At 37.7% G+C, this 19734-nt stretch overlaps 1 protein-coding gene across 1 annotated transcript in view; it reads right to left on the bottom strand.

Moving 5' to 3' along the window:
* LOC106869512 (DNA fragmentation factor subunit beta) overlaps positions 1-19734 on the bottom strand; it is a 63061-nt gene that overhangs the window by 32740 nt on the left and 10587 nt on the right. Inside the window, exon 2 of the mRNA XM_014915278.3 lies at positions 19335-19461. Coding sequence (XP_014770764.1) covers positions 19335-19461 — 127 coding nt within the window. The remainder of the gene's footprint in view (positions 1-19334; positions 19462-19734) is intronic.

The raw sequence follows: 19734 nt of genomic DNA, 5'->3' as shown, positions 1-19734 counted from the left end.
GGGTTCTTAAAAAGGACTTGTCCTCCTCAGTTGAGTTCTTGAAGTACTATACCTTGAGATATTTTATTTGTATTTTTTCTACCTTTCTGTATGTTACAGTCATTAGACCGAGGCCATGCTGGGGCACTGCCTTGAAGAATTTTAGATGAACAAGTTGACCCCAGTACTCATTTGTTGAATCCTGGCACTTTTTCTATCTGTCTATTTTGCTGAGTCCACTAAGTTAGAGAGCTGTAAACACACCAACATTTGGTTGTCAAGCAGTAGTGGAAGTAAAACAAAGATACAAGCACACAAACACACACAATAGGCTTCTATAAATGTATGTCTATCAAATCCAATCACAAGGTGTTGGTGGACATTTTTGCCCTTACATTTTATATCTTTTTTCAATTGCTTTATTTGATCTTTTTTACCAAATTTGGAATATAATTATTCATGATGTATAGTCTTCTTGTGTGTAATAGAATATTCTCCTTAATGATTACCATCATTCCAAAATATTTTCCTTCAGAATACTCATGAATTCAGCTTGACTTCTGTTTGTTGTGTAATATATATATTAAGATATTATGCATCAAATTACAATTCTATCTTGACCTAAATAATATATCTTCTAAGGTTGATTTTAACATACTCCACCATCTCTTTGCATATGAACTAGTCAGAACAAGTCAGTTAAAATATGGGTGTGGGCAAGCACTATGTATTGCTGCTTATATTCATTTAACTGCCGGGTGTGCTCGGGTACACGATGAATTAAATTACAAGTCAGTCATGATCTGATAAGTATGAATCGTAAGTAGGTCTATAAAGAATATATCACTACCCCTTGGACTAGGGAATGGTCAGATATGAGCATAGGGATGAGCTGACCCAAAATTTACAATTCACTCTCTTAAAATGTTCAACAGTATAAGCAATAGTGATATAAACTTCAATAAAAATAGGATGGTGTTGAATTCCTCCCTCCATGTAGCATTTCATTCAATCAAATATGTAAATGGATTCATTATCTGTAATTGATGCATTGCAGCATTCTGAATTATGCCATTCTATTTGAAACATACATAGCTGATTAAATCATGAACATATCTCCATTTTTTTAAATATATATATATATATATGTATATATATATACATAGGCACAGGAATGGCTGAGCAAAGCTTCATGGCTAGATTTGGTAGATCGAAACTGGAAGAAGCCCACTGTTTGTGTGTGTGTGTGTGTGTGTGTGTGTGTGTGTGTGTGTGTGTGTGTGTGTGTGTGTGTGCGTCTCTTTGTCTCCCACCACTACCACTTGACAACCAGTGCTGGTGTGTTTATATCCCCATGACTTAGTGGTTCAGCTAAAGAGACCAATAGAATAAGTACCAAACTTTTAAAAAATAAAAGTATTGGGGTCAATTCATTCAACTAAAATTCTTCAATGCCCCAGCATAGCCACAGTCTAGTGACTGAAACAAATAAAAGAATATATATATATATAGCTATATATACATATATACCTAAACGTGCGCACGCACACACGCACACACACACATCAATAAGTGTATATAGGTGTATGTCTATTTTATTTTTTTTACTTGTTTATATATATATATATATATATATAACAGGTTAGGTGGAGAGGAGCTTCAGCCAGGGTACTCACAGGTAAGGCACATGGGTATAAAATCTTCTGGGAAGGTAACAGTGATGGAGTAGGGAGTGTAGGCACACTCCTTGCAGAGAAAGGGGTGGATAAGATCATAGAGGTAGTCAGTGTATGCGACAGAGTGCTTAAGCTCAAGCTAGCCCTGCAGAATAGTATAGCTTCAATTATCTCTGCCTACACCCCACAAGCAGGCCTACCAAACGATCGGAAGGACCGCTTTTATGATACCCTTCTACAGTCTACTTCAAAGACGAGTGGCAATGACTTCATCTTTGTGGCTAGAGATTTCAATGGGCATGTTGGACAGCAATCTGGTATCTTCCATGGTGTTCACAGCGGCCATGGAATTGGTTCCCAAAATGAAGAGGGAACTAGGCTACTGGAATTCTGTGATGCATGCAACCTACTAATCTGCAACACTAACTTCAGGAAGCCAGACAACCACCTGATAACCTATCAATCAGGCAACTCTACTAGCCAGATTTATTTCATTCTCACCAGACAGCGGGATGCACCTAATCTATAGCTTTTGAATTCAAAATTGACACTACTTCTGGGTTTTTGTAGGAACTAATTACATCTTTATTATTAACATAATAATTAGGCTAATATTGATATATATAAGTTTTCCATTCTTAGTATATGTAAAACAATACTGATGCTTTATTCAGACTAAAGAAAAAGCCTTGTTGACCTAGATGCTTAATGTTAAATTCCCTACATCATGATAGTAGTAAAAAAAACCCTAACCTAAAATAGTGTTGCCACTCTGACCAGAGAAATCTTTATAATCATATCCATGTATAATGCTTACACCTTCCCTTTCCTTAGAAGTGAAAGGTTGTATGCCCCCTTATACTTTGAACCACTAGGTAAGAGACAAAATCAGAGAAAGTTAAAATTCTACCTAGAACTAATTACTAGCCTGCTAGTCTTGGCTATGTCAAGATGGATTTTTATGTATTTTTCTTCCCACTTAGATTTTAAATGTTGCCACAATAGTAATATGTTCATTCTGCTGTAATTTTCTATATTCTTGTGCAGCTGAAGATTGCTCTGCATTTTGCATTTAATGTAATGCTCGCATTACTTAAATAAATGGAGTAGCATGAAACATTCGTACTGCAATAACCTTTTAAAATCTGTGTTGCTTTTTTGATTTATATATATATATATATAGAGTTATTAATATTTCTAAGTCTCTCTAAAGGAGACTACGGCTTCTTGGAGCTAATTCACGGCAGCTTTCGTCCTAATTTTGGGACTGCCATGTTGGCTTGGCGATAACTATTAATTATATATATATATATATATATATATATATATATATATATATATATATATATATATGTAGAGAGAGAAAGACGTGCATGCACACACACACACATACATACAAACATACACATACAGAAGTAAGTATACAAACGAATAGAGTTTCACTACACCTGTTTTAGATGAATTTTTATTGATGAACAAATCAATTACATCATGAAAAAAGGAAAAATAAAAATATTAATCTAAAATTTAATATTTAAGAATATATTTTGACACCCTCAGTGAGTAAATATACAAAGTATGGTTCGACATTATATAGGAGAAAGGGTCAATAACCCATCAACAAACTATGCTATTCAATGTCATTAATGAGTGGTAAGATGGATAGATAATAAAATAGATTATAGATAATAAAAGTGTAATGTCCAGTTGGCTGTGTCAAATTGCCAGTGTCCAAACCACCATCCTCAATTGTCCTATTTTCGGTCTAGTAACATCATTCTTTTGCAGATAAAAATCTTGAAGAATTTCAACATATTGCCTAGACCACTGGTCCCAACTGGGGTTGATATGACCCTTGGGGGGAAGAAGGGGTGGAGCAATGGTCTCCATAAGATTTTATTGTTAAAATTTATCTGCAATAAATTAGTTATATTTCTACAATACACAAAATATTTTATCAATTTTCTTAGCCTCAAGTCAACCAAAGCCTTGCAAGTGGATTTGCTAGACAGAAACTGAAAGAAGCCCGTCGGATATATATATGTATATATATATATATCATCATCACCATCAATTAACGTCCGCTTTCCATGCTAGCATGGGTTGGACGATTTGATTGAGGACTGGTGAACCAGATGGCTACACCAGGCTCCAATCTGATTTGGCAGAGTTTCTACAGCTGGATGCCCTTCCTAATGCCAACCACTCCAAGAGTGTAGTGGGTGCTTTTACGTGCCACTGGCACAAATACCAGTCAGGAGTATGCATGTTTGTGCATCTGTGTTTGTCACCCCATTATCACTTGATAACTGGTGTTGGTGTGTTTACATCTCCGTAACTTAGTGGTTCAGAATAAGAGACCAATAAAATAAATACTAGGCTTACAAGGAATAAGTCCTGGGGTCAATTTGTTTGACTAAAGGTAGTGTTCCAGCACAGCCAGTCAAATGACTGAAACAAATAAAAGAATAAAAGAAGGCACAGGAGTGGCTGTGTGGTAAGTAGCTTGCTTACCAACCACATGGTTCCGGGTTCAGTCCCACTGCATGGCACCTTGGGCAAGTGTCTTCTACTATAGCCTCGGGCCGACCAAAGCCTTGTGAGTGGATTTGGTAGACGGAAACTGAAAGAAGCCCATCGTATATATGTATATATATATGTATGTGTGTATATGTTGTGTATCTGCATTTGTCCCCCCAACATCGCTTGACAACCGATGCTGGTGTGTTTACATCCCCGTAACTTAGCGGTTCGGCAAAAAGAGACCGATAGAATAAGTACTAGGCTTAAAAAGAATAAGTCCTGGGGTTGATTTGATTCGACTAAAGGTGGTGCTCCAGCATGGCCACAGTCAAATGACTGAAACAAGTAAAAGAATAAAAGAATAAAGAAAGAATAGTATTTAACTATAAAAAATTTAATATGATTTTTTGAACATTGAATGGCTGTGAGGAACCATTCAAATTAAATAGACACCAAAGTGGTCCATAGGTAAAAATGATTGAAAAAAACACTGAGCTAGACTGTGGCACCTTCAAATATAAGAATATACTTATTAGGCCTTAGTAGTACCATTCAGTCACAGGTCATAAATTGATCTAGAGATAAATATTTAGTCTATTCAAAATACACTTTAGAATATAGTTAGAGATAATGAGAGATATTAATTAATCAGCAGAGTAAAAGACGAAGACAACACCAATTTGATAAGAATAATTATAGCATGATCAACAATGTAATAATAATCACAACCTGATTATAATTATAATAATAATCCTTACTGCTATAGGAACAAGGTTTAAAATTTGTGGAGGGGTATACTCGATTATATTGACTCAAGTACTTAACTGATACTAATTTCATTAACCTGAAAAAATGAAAGGCAAAACTAAACTTAGAACATAAAGCCAGGTGAAAATGCTGCTAAGCATTTTTACAATCATTCATGATTATTTTGCCAATAGCAAGATGGTCCTTGTTTTTTTTTAAATGTTTCCAACATCCCTTCTGCTTGACAAGTAGCATCTCATTTTGAAGCAAGTGATTGTACACTTTTGCAGCAAAGATACCTGTCAGCAAATTTTGTTTCGTAGCTGCTCAGGATCAAGCACTAGACTAAAGGTGGTGCTCCAGCATGACCACAGTCAAAATGACTGAAACGAGTAAAAGAAAAGAGCCCAGATAAAACAAATGAATGTGGGAAGATGGAAAGTGTGACATACATCACGAGTGTCTGTGACATGCTTGTACAGAGTGTCCTAGAATATCAGTCAGTGAAACTTTTGGGGGACTTCACAATCCAGACAAATAGGGTTCTTCAACTTACAAGACCAGACATAATTTTCATGGAAAAAGATACTTAAAGGAGGTGCTTGTTGATTGATGTAGCTTGCCCCAGAAGATCATTATATCAATGGTAAGGAACATAAAAATAAAAACCCCTACAATATGCAGACAAGAGTGGTACCAATTGTGAGAGAAGTACATGGGTCTGAAACACCTTCACACAAATGGAATCTCTCCTAACAATACGATATTGCAAAAGACAACACTTGTAGGAATGGTAAATATCCTGTGGAAAGTACTATTTCAGTTTACACAACTTGAGAGAGAGTCAATTAAACAACCTAGTGTTAAGAAGATCATCACAGTACAAAAGAAGGAATAATGATGATGATGATGATGATGATGATGATGATGATGATGATGATGATGATGATGATGATAATAGTCAAGACGAAGAGCGCGATTCGATTGTAAGATATTTTATTAGTTGAACGATATTTCAACAGTATTATGTCTTTATCAAGCTCAAAATAAGAAGTGATATAAATTCAAAATTATAGAAATTTAATTTAAAGTATGAACGAGAGCAGCCAGTGTCCACACATTGATGGAATGAGATCATCAGTTTTTAAGTTACAATTTTATAACAGGTAGTGAACAACTGACACTGTAGTACATCTCCAGCATTAGAAGCTGTGCAAAGGCAATAATAATAATAATAATAATAATAATAATAATAATAATAATAATAATAATAATAATAATAATAATAATAGCCCTGCTAGGAACAACTCACATTATATTATAATTGTCTTTTTCTTTTCGCCTGTTATAAAATTGAAACTTAAAGACAAATGATGTCATTCCATCAGCGTGTGGACGCTGGTTGCTCTCGTTCATACTTTATATTTAAATTTCTATAATTTTGCATTTTTATCACTTCTAATTTTGAACTTGACAAAGACACACATACTGTTGAAATATTGTTCAACCAATAAAATATCTTACAATCGAATTGCACTCTTCATCTTGATTGTTTACTTTTGTGAAGAGTCACATCAATCCTTTCTAAAATAATAATAATAATAATAATAATAATAATAATAATAAGTGCTTCAAATTTTGGCACAAAGTCAATAATTTTAGGGGAAGCAGGGTTTGGTGATTACATTAACACCATTTTTTGACTAGAACTTTATTTTTATCAGCCCTGAAGAGATGAAAGCCAAAGTTTTGAACATGGAACATAAAAAAGCTAGAAGAAATGCTGCAAAGCATTTTGTCTGACACTCTGATGATTCTATCAGCTCATATGGGGAGGGGGATAATCGATTACATTGACCCCAGTGTTTCATGAGTACTTATTGATCCTGAAAGGATGAAAGGCAAAGTTGACCTTGGTAGAATTTGAACTCAGAACATAGCAACAGGTGAAATACTGAAATACTGCTATGCATTTCGCCCAGTATGCTAATGATTCTGCCAGCTTGCCACCTTCAATTCTGCCAGCCCAATAATAATAATAATAATAAACAACATACTAGCAGAGCCAGAGACAATGCCTGAATGGCTCACGAAAGGGAAAACCATCTTAATCCCCAAATCCATGGAAACAGAGAAACCACAAAACTATAGACCCATAACCTGTCTCCCTACGATCTACAAAGCCTTTACTGCAATAATATCACAGAGATTGAGTAAGCACCTGGAAAATAACAACCTGTTTCCAGAAGAGCAGAAGGGATGCTGCAAGGGCTCATATGGCTATAAACACCAATTATTGATCAATAAAGCCATAACTGAAGACAGCCGCAGAAAGAAGAAAGGCCTCAGTATGGCCTGGGTGGACTACCAAAAGGCTTTCGACAGTGTTCCCCACACGTGGATTCTGGAAACACTAGCCATAAACAAGGTGGCACCAATTATTATAAAATACATAGGGCACTCAATGAACAAATGGTAGACAGTGCTACAGCTCGAAACAAAAGAGGGACTTGTGAAAACGAAAGCCATCCCCATTAGAAGAGGAATATTCCAGGGAGACACGCTCTCTCCACTCCTGTTCTGCCTAGCACTCACACCTTTAACTGAATTGCTAAATAGAACTGGATGCAGTTACAAATGCTACGGAAAAACAGTCAGCCACCTTCTATATATGGATGACCTAAAATTATATGCTAAAAACGACAAAGAGCTAGAAACACTACTACAGACAGTACACGGCTTTACCAAGGAAATAGATTAGAAAAATGTGCCAAAGCAACCCTGAAAAGAGGAAAATTAGTTAAAAGTAGCAATATAACACTAGATAAAGCCAATGAAATAAGAGAACTAGACAAAAGCCAACCACACAAGTATTTAGGAGTCAATGAACTAGATAGGATACAACATACACAAATGAAAGAAAAAATAAAGAAAGAGTACTATAGACGAGTTAGATCAATACTAAAAACAGAGCTCAATGCTAAAAACAAGATAATGGGTATCAACACTTTAGCTGTCCCAGTTATAAGCTACAGCTACAACATCCTTAACTGGACACTAAACGAACTATCTAAAATAGACAGGAAAACAAGAAAAATAATGACAGGATATAGGATGCACCACCCAAAATCTGACATAGAAAGGCTATATATACAACGCACAGAAGGTGGCAGGGGTCTTATACAGCTAGAAAACTATTATAAAATAACCACCATAGGACTGCAAAAATACCTACTCCAGAAGCAAGGAAAACTAATACAAATAGCCACAAAACAAAAAACTGTTTTCAGTATTTAAGGAAGCTGACAAATACAAACAAGAAATCATACTACCTAACAAATACGAAGAAGAAGAAGAAGAAGAAACAACAAAAGCTATAAAACCCAACTAAAACTAGAACAGCAACGGACCATGATAAAACGATGGCAAGAAAAGCCCCTACATGCTAAATGCTGGGCTAAACTAAATGCAAAAGAAATAGACAGAGAAAAATCCCAGCAATGGTTGAGAAGCTCAGGACTCAAAGCAGAGACTGAAGGATTTTTAATTGCTGCACAAGACCAAAGCTTCCCCACCAGAAATTACCAAAAACACATAATGAAAAGAAACATAACAAGTAACTGTAGAATATGTGGAAATGGACAAGAAACAATAAATCATATTATCTCTGGCTGCCCAGTCCTGGCTAAGAAGGAATATATTCACAGACATGACAGAGCTGGGACCTATATACACTGGAAGCTATGCCAACACTATGGAATAACAACAGAAAAAAGATGGTATAAACACACGCCAGAAAAGGTCACAGAAAACGAGAAAGCAACCATACTCTGGGATATGCCAATACACACAGATAGAGAAATTAAGGCAAATAGACCAGATATAGTTGTCAAAGATCATGAAGAAAAAAAATGCTTTCTAATTGATGTATCAATACCAGCAGATGACAACGTTTCTCTAAAAGAAATGGAAAAACTTTCAAAATACAAAGACCTGGAAATAGAGATAACTCGAATGTGGAATCTAAAAACAGAAACAATTCCTATCATAGTAGGTGCCTTAGGTATAATAAAAAAATATTCAGACAAATACATAACAAAAACACCAGGACTTACAAATATATATAACATACAGAAAATTGCACTACTGGGTACTGCACACATTCTACGCAAAACACTTTCAATACAGTAAACATAAGAGCACCACAGCAAACCACAGCACATACCCAAGGCGCACAGAGCTGCGCTCGGTAGTGAAGTGAAAGCACGTTATAAAAATAAAACTACTGAATAATAATAATAATATTTTCTACTATGGGTACAAGGCCTGAAATTTTGGGGGAGGGGACAAGTCAATTACACTGACCCTAGTATTTCACTGATATTTAATTTATTGACCCCAAAAGAATGAAAAGCAAAGTTGACCTTAGCAGAATTTGAACTCAGAATGTAGTGACGAGTGAAATGCTGCTAAGCATTACCCCTGCCATGCTAATGATCCAGCCAGTGCAGTAATAATAATAATAATAATAATAATAATAATAATAATAATAATAATAATAATAATCTTTTCGGAACAAGGCTTAAAATTTTGTGGAGAGGGAATAAGTCAATTACACTGAACTCAGTGCTCGACTTGTACTTATATTATCAACCCTGAGAGGATGAAAGGCAAAGTAGATTTCAACAAAACTTGAACCCAGTAAAAAGTAAAGACAGGTGAAATGCCACTAGACATTTTGCCCAGTATGCTAACAATCCTGCCAGCTCACTGCATTAACAGCAACAACAACAGCAACGACGACAACGACAACAACAACACAAAAATGAAACAACAATAATAATATCTATAAGTACATAGATATACAACTGAATGACAGGCGTGCAGAAAAGGGAGAGAGAGAGGGTAGATTAAAAAAGAAAATACCTCAATAAGTACATCTTTAAGAAGAGATAATCATTATCAAGTAGAAACAATAATTAAATACATACAAAGACATCCATATAAATAAAAGGGTATTAAAAATATATGATTGTACTTGTGCCGGTGGCACGTTAGAAAATCATTCGAGCGAGGTTGTTGCTAGTGCTGCTGGACTGGCTCCCGTGCAGTGGCACGTAAAAAACACCTTTTTGAGCATGGCCATTGCCAGTACCACCTGACTGGCCCTCGTGCCGGTGGCACGCAAAAGCACCCACTACACTCTCGGAGTGGTTGGCGTTAGGAAGGGCATCCAGCTGCAGAAACTTTGCCAGATTAGATTGGATCCTGGTGCAGCCTTCTGGCTTGCCAGTCCTCAGTCAAATTGTCCAACCCATGCTAGCATGGAAAGCGGACGTTAAACGATGATGATGATAATGAAATAGGAGGAGGTTCAAGGTCAGTTCATATGTTTTCAACCATTGTAATAGTTTGGAATCATGAGACAGCATCTCAAACATATAAGTCTAAAATTTGGTGTAAAATGCTTGACTACTGCAGAACAATAATAACTGACTAGATTTGATAAAGAAATAACATACTTATGCAGTCGACCAGCTAGAATGCTAGGATATGGGCAAACAAAGATGAGTAATATCATTGGGATGAGTAATATCATCAGGACTTGAACCTATGTCTTAAAGCCTATATATATTGTTTGTATATTTGTTTGTTTGTTCGCTTGTTTGTTTATTTGTTTTTTGTTTCTTTATTTCTTTCTTTCTTAGTATGTATGTGTGTGTGTATATATATATATATACATATATATACACACACACACACACACACACAGATAACACACACATATATATATATAGGATGTGGTGAATAAATTGTTGTCTAAATTACACAGAGATGAAAATAACACTGACATCTCATTTTAACAGTTACATTTACCAAAATTACATAAAAATATCTTGAAATACTAAAGAGTAAATTTATTCACTAAAATCACCATTGACTTCAACCACAGCCTCCAAGCAACTTCAGAATCTCTTGCAACTCTTTTGGACGGTCTCCTTGTTTAAGTTGGTGAATGCTGCCATAATTCTTGCCTTCAGTTCATCTTTGGTGTTACAAGGAGTTTTGATGGTCTCTCGCTCAACTGTGTCCCACACATAATAATTAAGGGGACGGCAGTCTGGGGAGTCAGGTGGCCAGATGATAAGGCGGCGAGCAGGCAGAAACATTAGCGCACCGGGCAAAATGCTTAGCGGTATTTCATCTGCCACTACGTTCTGAATTCAAATTCCGCCGAGGTCGACTTTGCCTTTCATCCTTTCAGGGTCGATTAAATAAGTACCAGTTATGCACTGGGATCGATGTAATCAACTTAATCCCTTTGTTTGTCCTCTCTGTGTTTAGCCCCTTGTGGGCAATAAAGAAATAAGATGTTAGGGGTGATGTGGTTACGGAAATTGTCTGACAGCCATGACTGGGTTCTCCTGCTTGTGTAGCATGGTGCAGACTCCTGTTGTCAGACATAGGATCTCCCAGCAGCTACCTTCTTGACCCAGGGCAGCGCTACTTCCTCCAGGCACTTGATGTGGGCCTCCATGTTGAGTGAGGCTGTGTGGGAAGACGAATGGAGGCATAACTTTGCCATCATTAGTGATCACTCCAAACACCATAATGTTGACTGGGTGCTTGGTTTTTATCACTCTTGGTACATGTCCTCAGATTGCACTGTTCTCATATTGACACCCAAACACTCTGAAATGTTCATACTGGAGCTTTCAGCGCAAATGTCGTTTCCAAATTTCTGGCAGAGTGAACTGCATTATGGTGCTGTTTTTCTCACAGATGGTGCCCAACTGACCCTACTATACTGTGTAGTCAGCAAAATCAAAACCAAGCAATACGCATGTGCAAAACTAAAAATATAAACTGGTGACAATTTACCCATCACACCCTGTACACACGCACACGCACACACACACACGCACGCACATAATAATATACAAATACACAGCTTGAAACATAGTTCAAGCTTTACAGACAAAGCAAAAAGTAATTCTCCTTCACTCAACAAAACAGAACTTGTAAAGAATTCTATTTCTATTTTTTATTAAAATCTTCATATTTAATACCTAACGTAACTTACTGTTTGAAATCCATTGAACTTTCTATCATGTATTATTGTTATGAAATTTATTGAGCATTTGAATATTCCTCATTTTCTGTTGCCATGAAATTTGAAACTTGAATACTTGAATTTTTATTCTCTTTAACTCTTTAACTAGTTTCAGCTTGAAAGTTGCAGTCATGCCAGGGCACCACCATTGTAGAATTTTAATTCAGAATGTAAAAAACGAAATGCTGCTTAGCATTTTGCCTGGCATGCTAATGATTCTGCCAGCATGCCATGTAATTTCACTACAAAACTTATTGAACGTTTCATTTTTTTAAGCAAGCTTTATCAATATGAAAATTTCTCCGGTACATTCTCTTTCTTTAAAACTTTTATCTTGTTTTGCATTTACCATTGGAAAATCAAAGATTTGTTGAAACCAGAAAGTTACCTTAATAAATTTTTAAAAATTAAAAACTACAATTTGTTTTAAGAACCAGATGCATTTTCAACCCCCCAACCAAGTCTATATATTATTAAAAAATACAAGAATTCTATGTAAACTACTTCAAGTTCCATGCATGGAAAGTACTATATTCAGATGCATTTATATAAGATATACCATATACAATCTGGCAATTATTCAGACTGTTAGTGGTTGGTGTATCTCTTTTTGATGTCCTTTTCGCAGTCTGATATATTCTTTCCTTTCAATCCCATATTTGGTGAAATAGAAGTAACCATGCATATATAATGTTTTATCTTGGCAATAAGTATCATCTAGAGCAGTGTTTTTCAACCTTTTGACTCCTATTTTATTCTAATGAATCCTCCTAGCCATCTGATATTTAAAAAATCATATTATATTTTTATAATTAAATATTGTTAGGAATTGTATTAAAAAATTGTTAAAATATTTTGTGTATTATAGAAGTATAACAATTTATTGCAGATAAATTCTAACAAAACCTTATATAGACCCCCCCCCCCAAGGGTGATATGGACTTCAGTTGAGAACCAATGATCCAGAGAATGTCAAAATCTATAACTATCATTGTTGGTTGAATGGGAGAAGGGCTAATGCATGTTTAATTGTAGTGGGCAGTGTACTACTGTCCTTCAGCTTCCTGATATGACTTGCAATCTCTGTGGTTGATGCATCTCTTTTTGAAGTCACTTTCACACAGTCCAATACATTTTGTTTCTTTCAATTCCCATATATCTGGTGGTATGGACATGACCTTGGTTTTGAAAACAACTGAGCTAACCATGCATGCCTGATCTAGAATCTGGATTGCTGTAGTTACAGTCTGAATGGAAATCTTGGTTAGAATACATGAAATAATGCTTTTCATATAAGGGCTCTTTCAGGGAACCTACATGTTGTCACTTCTACCAAATCTTATTTCCATGCAAATGATACCACTCTTCATTCCTACTTAACCTTCTGCTCTGCATTATCCTCATGTAACCTATACACATCACATCAAACTTGCATTGCTTCCATGAACAACAACCTCATAAACATTTGTCAATGGACATATCACAGTCAAGTCTCTTTTATAGTTGTTAAAACACAATTACAGTACATATCAAAGAAAGTAATCTTGTCTTACATGCTTTGTAGTCTTGGACAACATATAACTAAAAGTCTTTACATCACTACAAGTGCTATGTACCACAATGATCAATTATCTTTCCTGATAATTATATATAATTATATGTAATTATATATATCATAAATTCAAAAATTGCAGAAAGATTTGTCAGTGGGCAGTTTAGCTTAATGGTAAAGCACTTGACCAGTAATCAGAGAGATGTGAATTCGAGTCTCATGGCTGGCCACTGACAAATTTTTCTGCAATGTAAGGATTATCTACCCTATACATGCTGTTCAGCATTATTCTGTGTTCAAGAATAAATTATTTCCATATTTGTATGTATACATACATATACATCATCATCATCATCATCATCGTTTAACGTCCGCTTTCCATGCTAGCATGGGTTGGACGATTTGACTGAGGACTGGTGAAACCGGATGGCAACACCAGGCTCCAGTCTGATTTGGCAGAGTTTCTACAGCTGGATGCCCTTCCTAACGCCAACCACTCAGAGAGTGTAGTGGGTGCTTTTACGTGTCACCCGCACGAAAACGGCCACGCTCGAAATGGTGTCTTTTATGTGCCACCCGCACAAGCCAGTCCAGGGGCACTGGCAACGATCTCGCTCGAAAATCCTACAGGAGCCAGTCAGGCGGTACTGGCAACGGCCACGCTCAAAATGGTGCATCTCATGTGCCACCCGCACAAGAACCAGTCCAGGGGCACTGGCAACGATCTTACTTGGCTTGCCGGGTCTTCTCACGCACAGCCCATTTCCAAAGGTCTCGGTCCGTAGTCATCGCCTCGGTGAGGCCCAATGTACGAAGGTCTTGCCTCACCACCTCAGCCCAGGTCTTCCTGGGCCTACCTCTTCCACGGGTTCCCTCAACTGTTAGGGTGTGGCACTTTTTCACGCAGCTATCCTCCTCCATTCTCACCACATGTCCATACCAACGCAATCGTCTCTCTTGCACGCCACAACTGATGCTTCTAATGTTCAGCTTTTCTCTCAAGATACTTACACTCTGACGGGTATTCACATTGACATTACACATCCAACGGAGCATACTGGCTTCATTCCTTGCGAGCTTACGTATGTCCTCAGCAGTTACAGCCCATGTTTCACTGCCATGTAGCATGGTTGTTCGTACGCATGCGTCATACAGTCTGCCTTTTACTCTGAGTGAGAGTCCCTTTGTCGCCAGCAGGGGTAAGAGCTCTCTAAACTTTGCCCAGGCTATTCTTATTCTAGCAGCTACACTTTCAGCGCACCCACCCCCACTACTAACTTGGTCGCCCAGATAGCGGAAGCTATCGACTACCTCTAGTTTTTCACCCTGGAATGAGATAGAAGTTGTTTCCTGTTTGTTTGCAGTCTTTATTGCACCTGAACATCTGCCACAAACAAAAACTAACTTGCTAGTTAACCTGCCTTTGATGTTGCTGCACCTCTTATGTGTCCATAGCTTGCACCGGGTACATCTTATAGAGTTACTACCTACTCCTTTTCTACATACTGAGCAGGGCCATCTACCTGAAGGGGTTTGTGTTTTATCTACCTTCCTACTTATTAGGATTTTGGTTTTAGCTAGGTTGACTCTAAGGCCCTTCAATTCTAGACCTTGCTTCCACACCTGAAACTTCTCCTCTAGTTCTGATAGTGACTCCGCAATTAGGGCAAGGTCATCAGCATAGAGGAGCTCCCAGGGGCAACCTGTCTTGAACTCCTCTGTGATTGCCTGGAGGACTATGGTAAATAATAGGGGGCTGAGGACGGAACCTTGGTGGACCCCTACCTCTACCCGGAATTCATTGCTGTACTCATTTCCAACCCTCACCTTACTGGCCGCATCTCTGTACATGGCTCGCACAGCTCTCACTAGCCATTCTTCTATCCCAAGTTATATATATATATATATGTGTATGTATATATATATATATATATATATATATATATATATATATATATATGGCACCTGTGCCCAGCGTCGCCTTTCTGGCACTTGTGCCCGTGGCATGTGTAAGGACTTTCGAGCGAGATTGTTGCCAGTGCCCCTGGACTGGCTCTTGTGTGGGTGGCACATAAAATACACCATTTGAGCATGGCCGTTGCCAGTACCGCCTGACTGGCCTTCGTGTCGGTGGCACATAAAAGCACCCACTACACTCTCGGATTGGTTGGCGTTAGGAAGGGCATCCAGCTGTAGAAACTCTGCCAGATCAGATTGGAGCCTGGTGTTGCCATCTGGTTTCACCAGTCCAAAGTCAAATTGTCCATCCCATGCTACCATGGAAAGCGGACGTTAAAAGATGATGATGATGATGATGATGATGATGATGATGAGATATATATATATATATATATATATATATACTCATATTTTGAGTTCTATATAACAACATCCCAAAGAAGAGTCTTTCCCTTCATTTCCAAAAAATACTTCAGCTCTGATTAGCCATTAACATTTTATAAAAGCTCAAATATAAACCACAATGGCCTACTGCTACTGCTACACAAACATCCTAGGTAGCAGCCATTCAGAAAGCCACCAAATTGATTAGCATAGGCTCAGTCACCATTGCACTACAATTACCCACCCTCAGACATATTGTCACTTCTCTCTATCTCTTCTTCTAATACTACAAACAACCTCTAATCCTCAGAGTAGCTAGTTACATACCACCTCCTCCTAAATTTACTCCAAACGTCCGTTATTCATCTTGACCCCTCATCTTTTTAGCTCACCCATGCTACAAAGTTCCCAGTTTCATCCTTCTGTACAGCACTTTGAGTAAGTTTCTTTTACCAAAGCCTTGAGTTGACTACTGCTTAAAAATCTGTGAGTGAAATTTTGTGTACAAAAACTGTGTAGAAGTCTGACAGAGTAGTTACTCTGTTCTTGTTTATTGGTGACCAGCTTAATCCTACTTAATTATCACAACCATCTGTCCCTTGTGTGTCCTTAGAATATTCCACTGTGTTCATCATAAATAATATAACATGGAAGGTAAGAAGCATTGACAGGTTTAAAGTTCATATTCATACCATGTTTCTATGTCATTACCTGATCAGCTTGTCACTGATATATTAGAGACTACAATTAGCAAACAGTGCATACTGAGTCAGTTAGATCTTTATCATATGGAGAGCATGGCCAAGTGAATGCAAATAATACAATGTAACAGGCAGCTTAACAGAAAGTGAATGGTTTGATAGCTTAAAAACTGAGAGGGTGGTGGAGTGGAAGTGAGAGGAGGGGTGAGGAGTAGAGGGGAGAGAGGTGAAGGAGAGAGAGGTGAAGGAAAGAGAGGTGGAGAGAGGTTGGAAGAGATGGGTGGGGGAGAGGTGGGAGAGAGGTGGATGGGAGAGAGGAGTGGGAGAGAGATGTGAGGGAGAAAAGGTGGGGGTGGGGAGAGTCGGGAAAAGAGAGGGGGAGAGAGGGGGTAAGGAGAGAAAGGTGGGGTAGAGAGAGAGTAGGTGAGAGAGGGATGGAGAGAGAGAGAAATTAGGTTGGAACCGTTTGAAACAAAAACTCTGATTCAAATTTCTTGAACAGATGACAAGCTCAACAATGTAAGGAAATGAAAAAGAAGAAGAAGTCTCCAAAATGACTAAGAGCATGCAATTAAGAAAGTTGTGGTAGGTGCAGAAATAATTATCCAATGAGTGACAGTCATTTAAGGAGCTATGAAAAGAGCCTTAACATATTTCCTTAATAACCAAAATAGAAATATCAAACTGCATATCTTTAAATGGACAAGTTGGTGACAGTAACATGTTTAATTGCTTTGATCATGTTTCATCATCATCATCATCATCATGATTGTCATCATCGTTATCAACATTTAACGTCCGTTTCCCATGCTGGCATGGGTTGGATAGCTTGAGAGGAACAACCAAGGCCAGGATCCACAACAGGTTCCATAGTCTGTTTTGACTTGCTTTCTACAGCTGGATGTCTTTCCTAATGCCAACTACTTTAAAGCCACTTTTTACATGGCACCTTCACCAATGCTCTTTATGCGACACCAGTGCTTTTTACATGGCATCAGCACCCACACCAATGCTTTTTTACATGACACCTTGGTTTTAGAATCGCAATTCTGTTGTGGTAGGCAAGTCTTCTTGAGTACAGCAATGAATCACATATCTTGGACCTCTGTCATTTCCTTCATAAGGCTCAGCATTTTGAGAAAAAAGGGTTTACTCCCATAAATATCATCGTCATCATTTGACGTCCACTTTCCATGCTAGCATGGGTTGGATGATTTGACTAAGGACTGGCGAACCAGATGGCTACACCAGGCTCCAATCTGATCTGGCAGAGTTTCTACAGCTGGATGCCCTTCCTAACGCCAACCACTCCGAGAGTGTAGTGGGTGCTTCTATGTGCCACCAGCACGAAGGCCAGTCAGGTGGTACTGGCAACAGCCACGCTCAAAATGGTATATTTTACGTGCCACCTGCACAGAATCCAGTCCAGCAGCACTGGCAATGACCTCGCTCAAATGTCTTTTCACGTGCCACCGGCACAAATGCCAGGAAGGCAACGCTGGTAACGATCAGGCTCAAATGGTGCTATTTACGTGCCACTGGCACGGAAGCCAGAGAGCTGCTCTGACAACGATCACGCTTGGACGGTGCTCTTAGCGCTCCACTGGTACAGGTGCCATCACGATTTCACTTTCACAACAGGTCTTTGCAACGAAATATATATAATGCATAACACTGGAAAGGACTCAGTCAGTTTACTAATTTGTAAAGCAAAGAGAAGAGTAGCAGAGGCTCTGTGGTAGTAAGTAACATGTGGCACAACCATCCATTCACACTCTGACCATGTCTTTCAGACATGCAACAATGCATTTGTGTCCGTTTATTATTTGTCAGCCAATCCTGGATACAATAAATGTCATGATCATCATCTTTATACATGGACAAAGTAAAGGTACATGGCTTAGCGGTTAGGGTATTCAGCACACGATCGTAAAGTTGTGAGTTCAATTTCCATTGGTCCTTGGGCAAGACAATTTCTTTCACATTGCTCCAGTCCTCTCACCTAGCAAAATTGATTGTGCCTATAATTCAAAGGGCTAGCCTTGTAACACTCTGTGTCATGCTGAATCTCCCTCAGAACTATGTTAAGGGTATTGTGTCTGTGGAGTGTTCAGCCACTTGCACATTAATTTCACAAGCAAGCTATTTTATTGATTGGATCAACTGGAACACTCATTGTCATCACTGTTGGAGTGCCAGCGTATGGACAAAACCATAAAAGTAACACTGATCTAATATAATAATAAAACTGAAGTTCATGTAAAATGTTAACCAAAGTAGTCTTTAAGTAAATAGAAAAGTGAAGACTTTTGAATAATAGTTTCACAGTTCATGGCCTACAATCATTCTCAAAATAACGTTTTAACCCTTTAGCATTTAAACCTGCCACACCTGGCCAATATATACAAAACTGACTAGATCCAGCCCTTCATACCAACCTTCCAATGTCATACTAAAAATAAACAATCACATCATTGTAATCTTGAAGCTACGAGATAATGCATGATTAAATCAAAATGATGTGAATAAATAAGCATTACATTTGACAGAGAAATCTTAATACTAAAGGGTTATACACCCACACACATGCGTGCATGCACACACATAATACATATATATATCCATTTTCCATTTAAATCAGCCAATCCAGCCCATATATTCAAAGCAGCAGAATTAATACAATACAAGATTCTACTTACTGCCTGACCATTTCTCATCTTTTCTAAGTAACACAAAAACTGTCTGTGGAGGTAATCTTTTAAAATAGGAACTATCTACAAGTGTACCATCATCTTCCAGAACCACTCTGACTTCATTGGCATCCATCTAAAATACAGTTTTAAGAAAGAAAAAAAAAACAGTCATCAATTATTCACTCACATGATTTGCATTGTAAGGGTATTCAAGTTTTGAGAGACAGTTTTATCAAGGTAATGAATATTATTTATAAAATTAAAGCATCAGATACTTCATCAAAGCTATTTAAAAGACTTTCATAATACTCTTACCACAATTATATGCGAACAAATGTTTTTTGGGGGGGGGTATTTTCTACTCAATCATTACAGAACTTAGAAAATTTCCAACAGGATGTCAAGA

Source organism: Octopus bimaculoides, chromosome Z (assembly GCF_046866305.1).
Source record: "Octopus bimaculoides isolate indiv1 chromosome Z, ASM4686630v1, whole genome shotgun sequence".
Lineage (NCBI taxonomy): Eukaryota > Metazoa > Mollusca > Cephalopoda > Octopoda > Octopodidae > Octopus > Octopus bimaculoides.
Note: the sequence above shows the minus strand (reverse complement) of the source record. Positions and strands in the feature narration are given on the sequence as shown.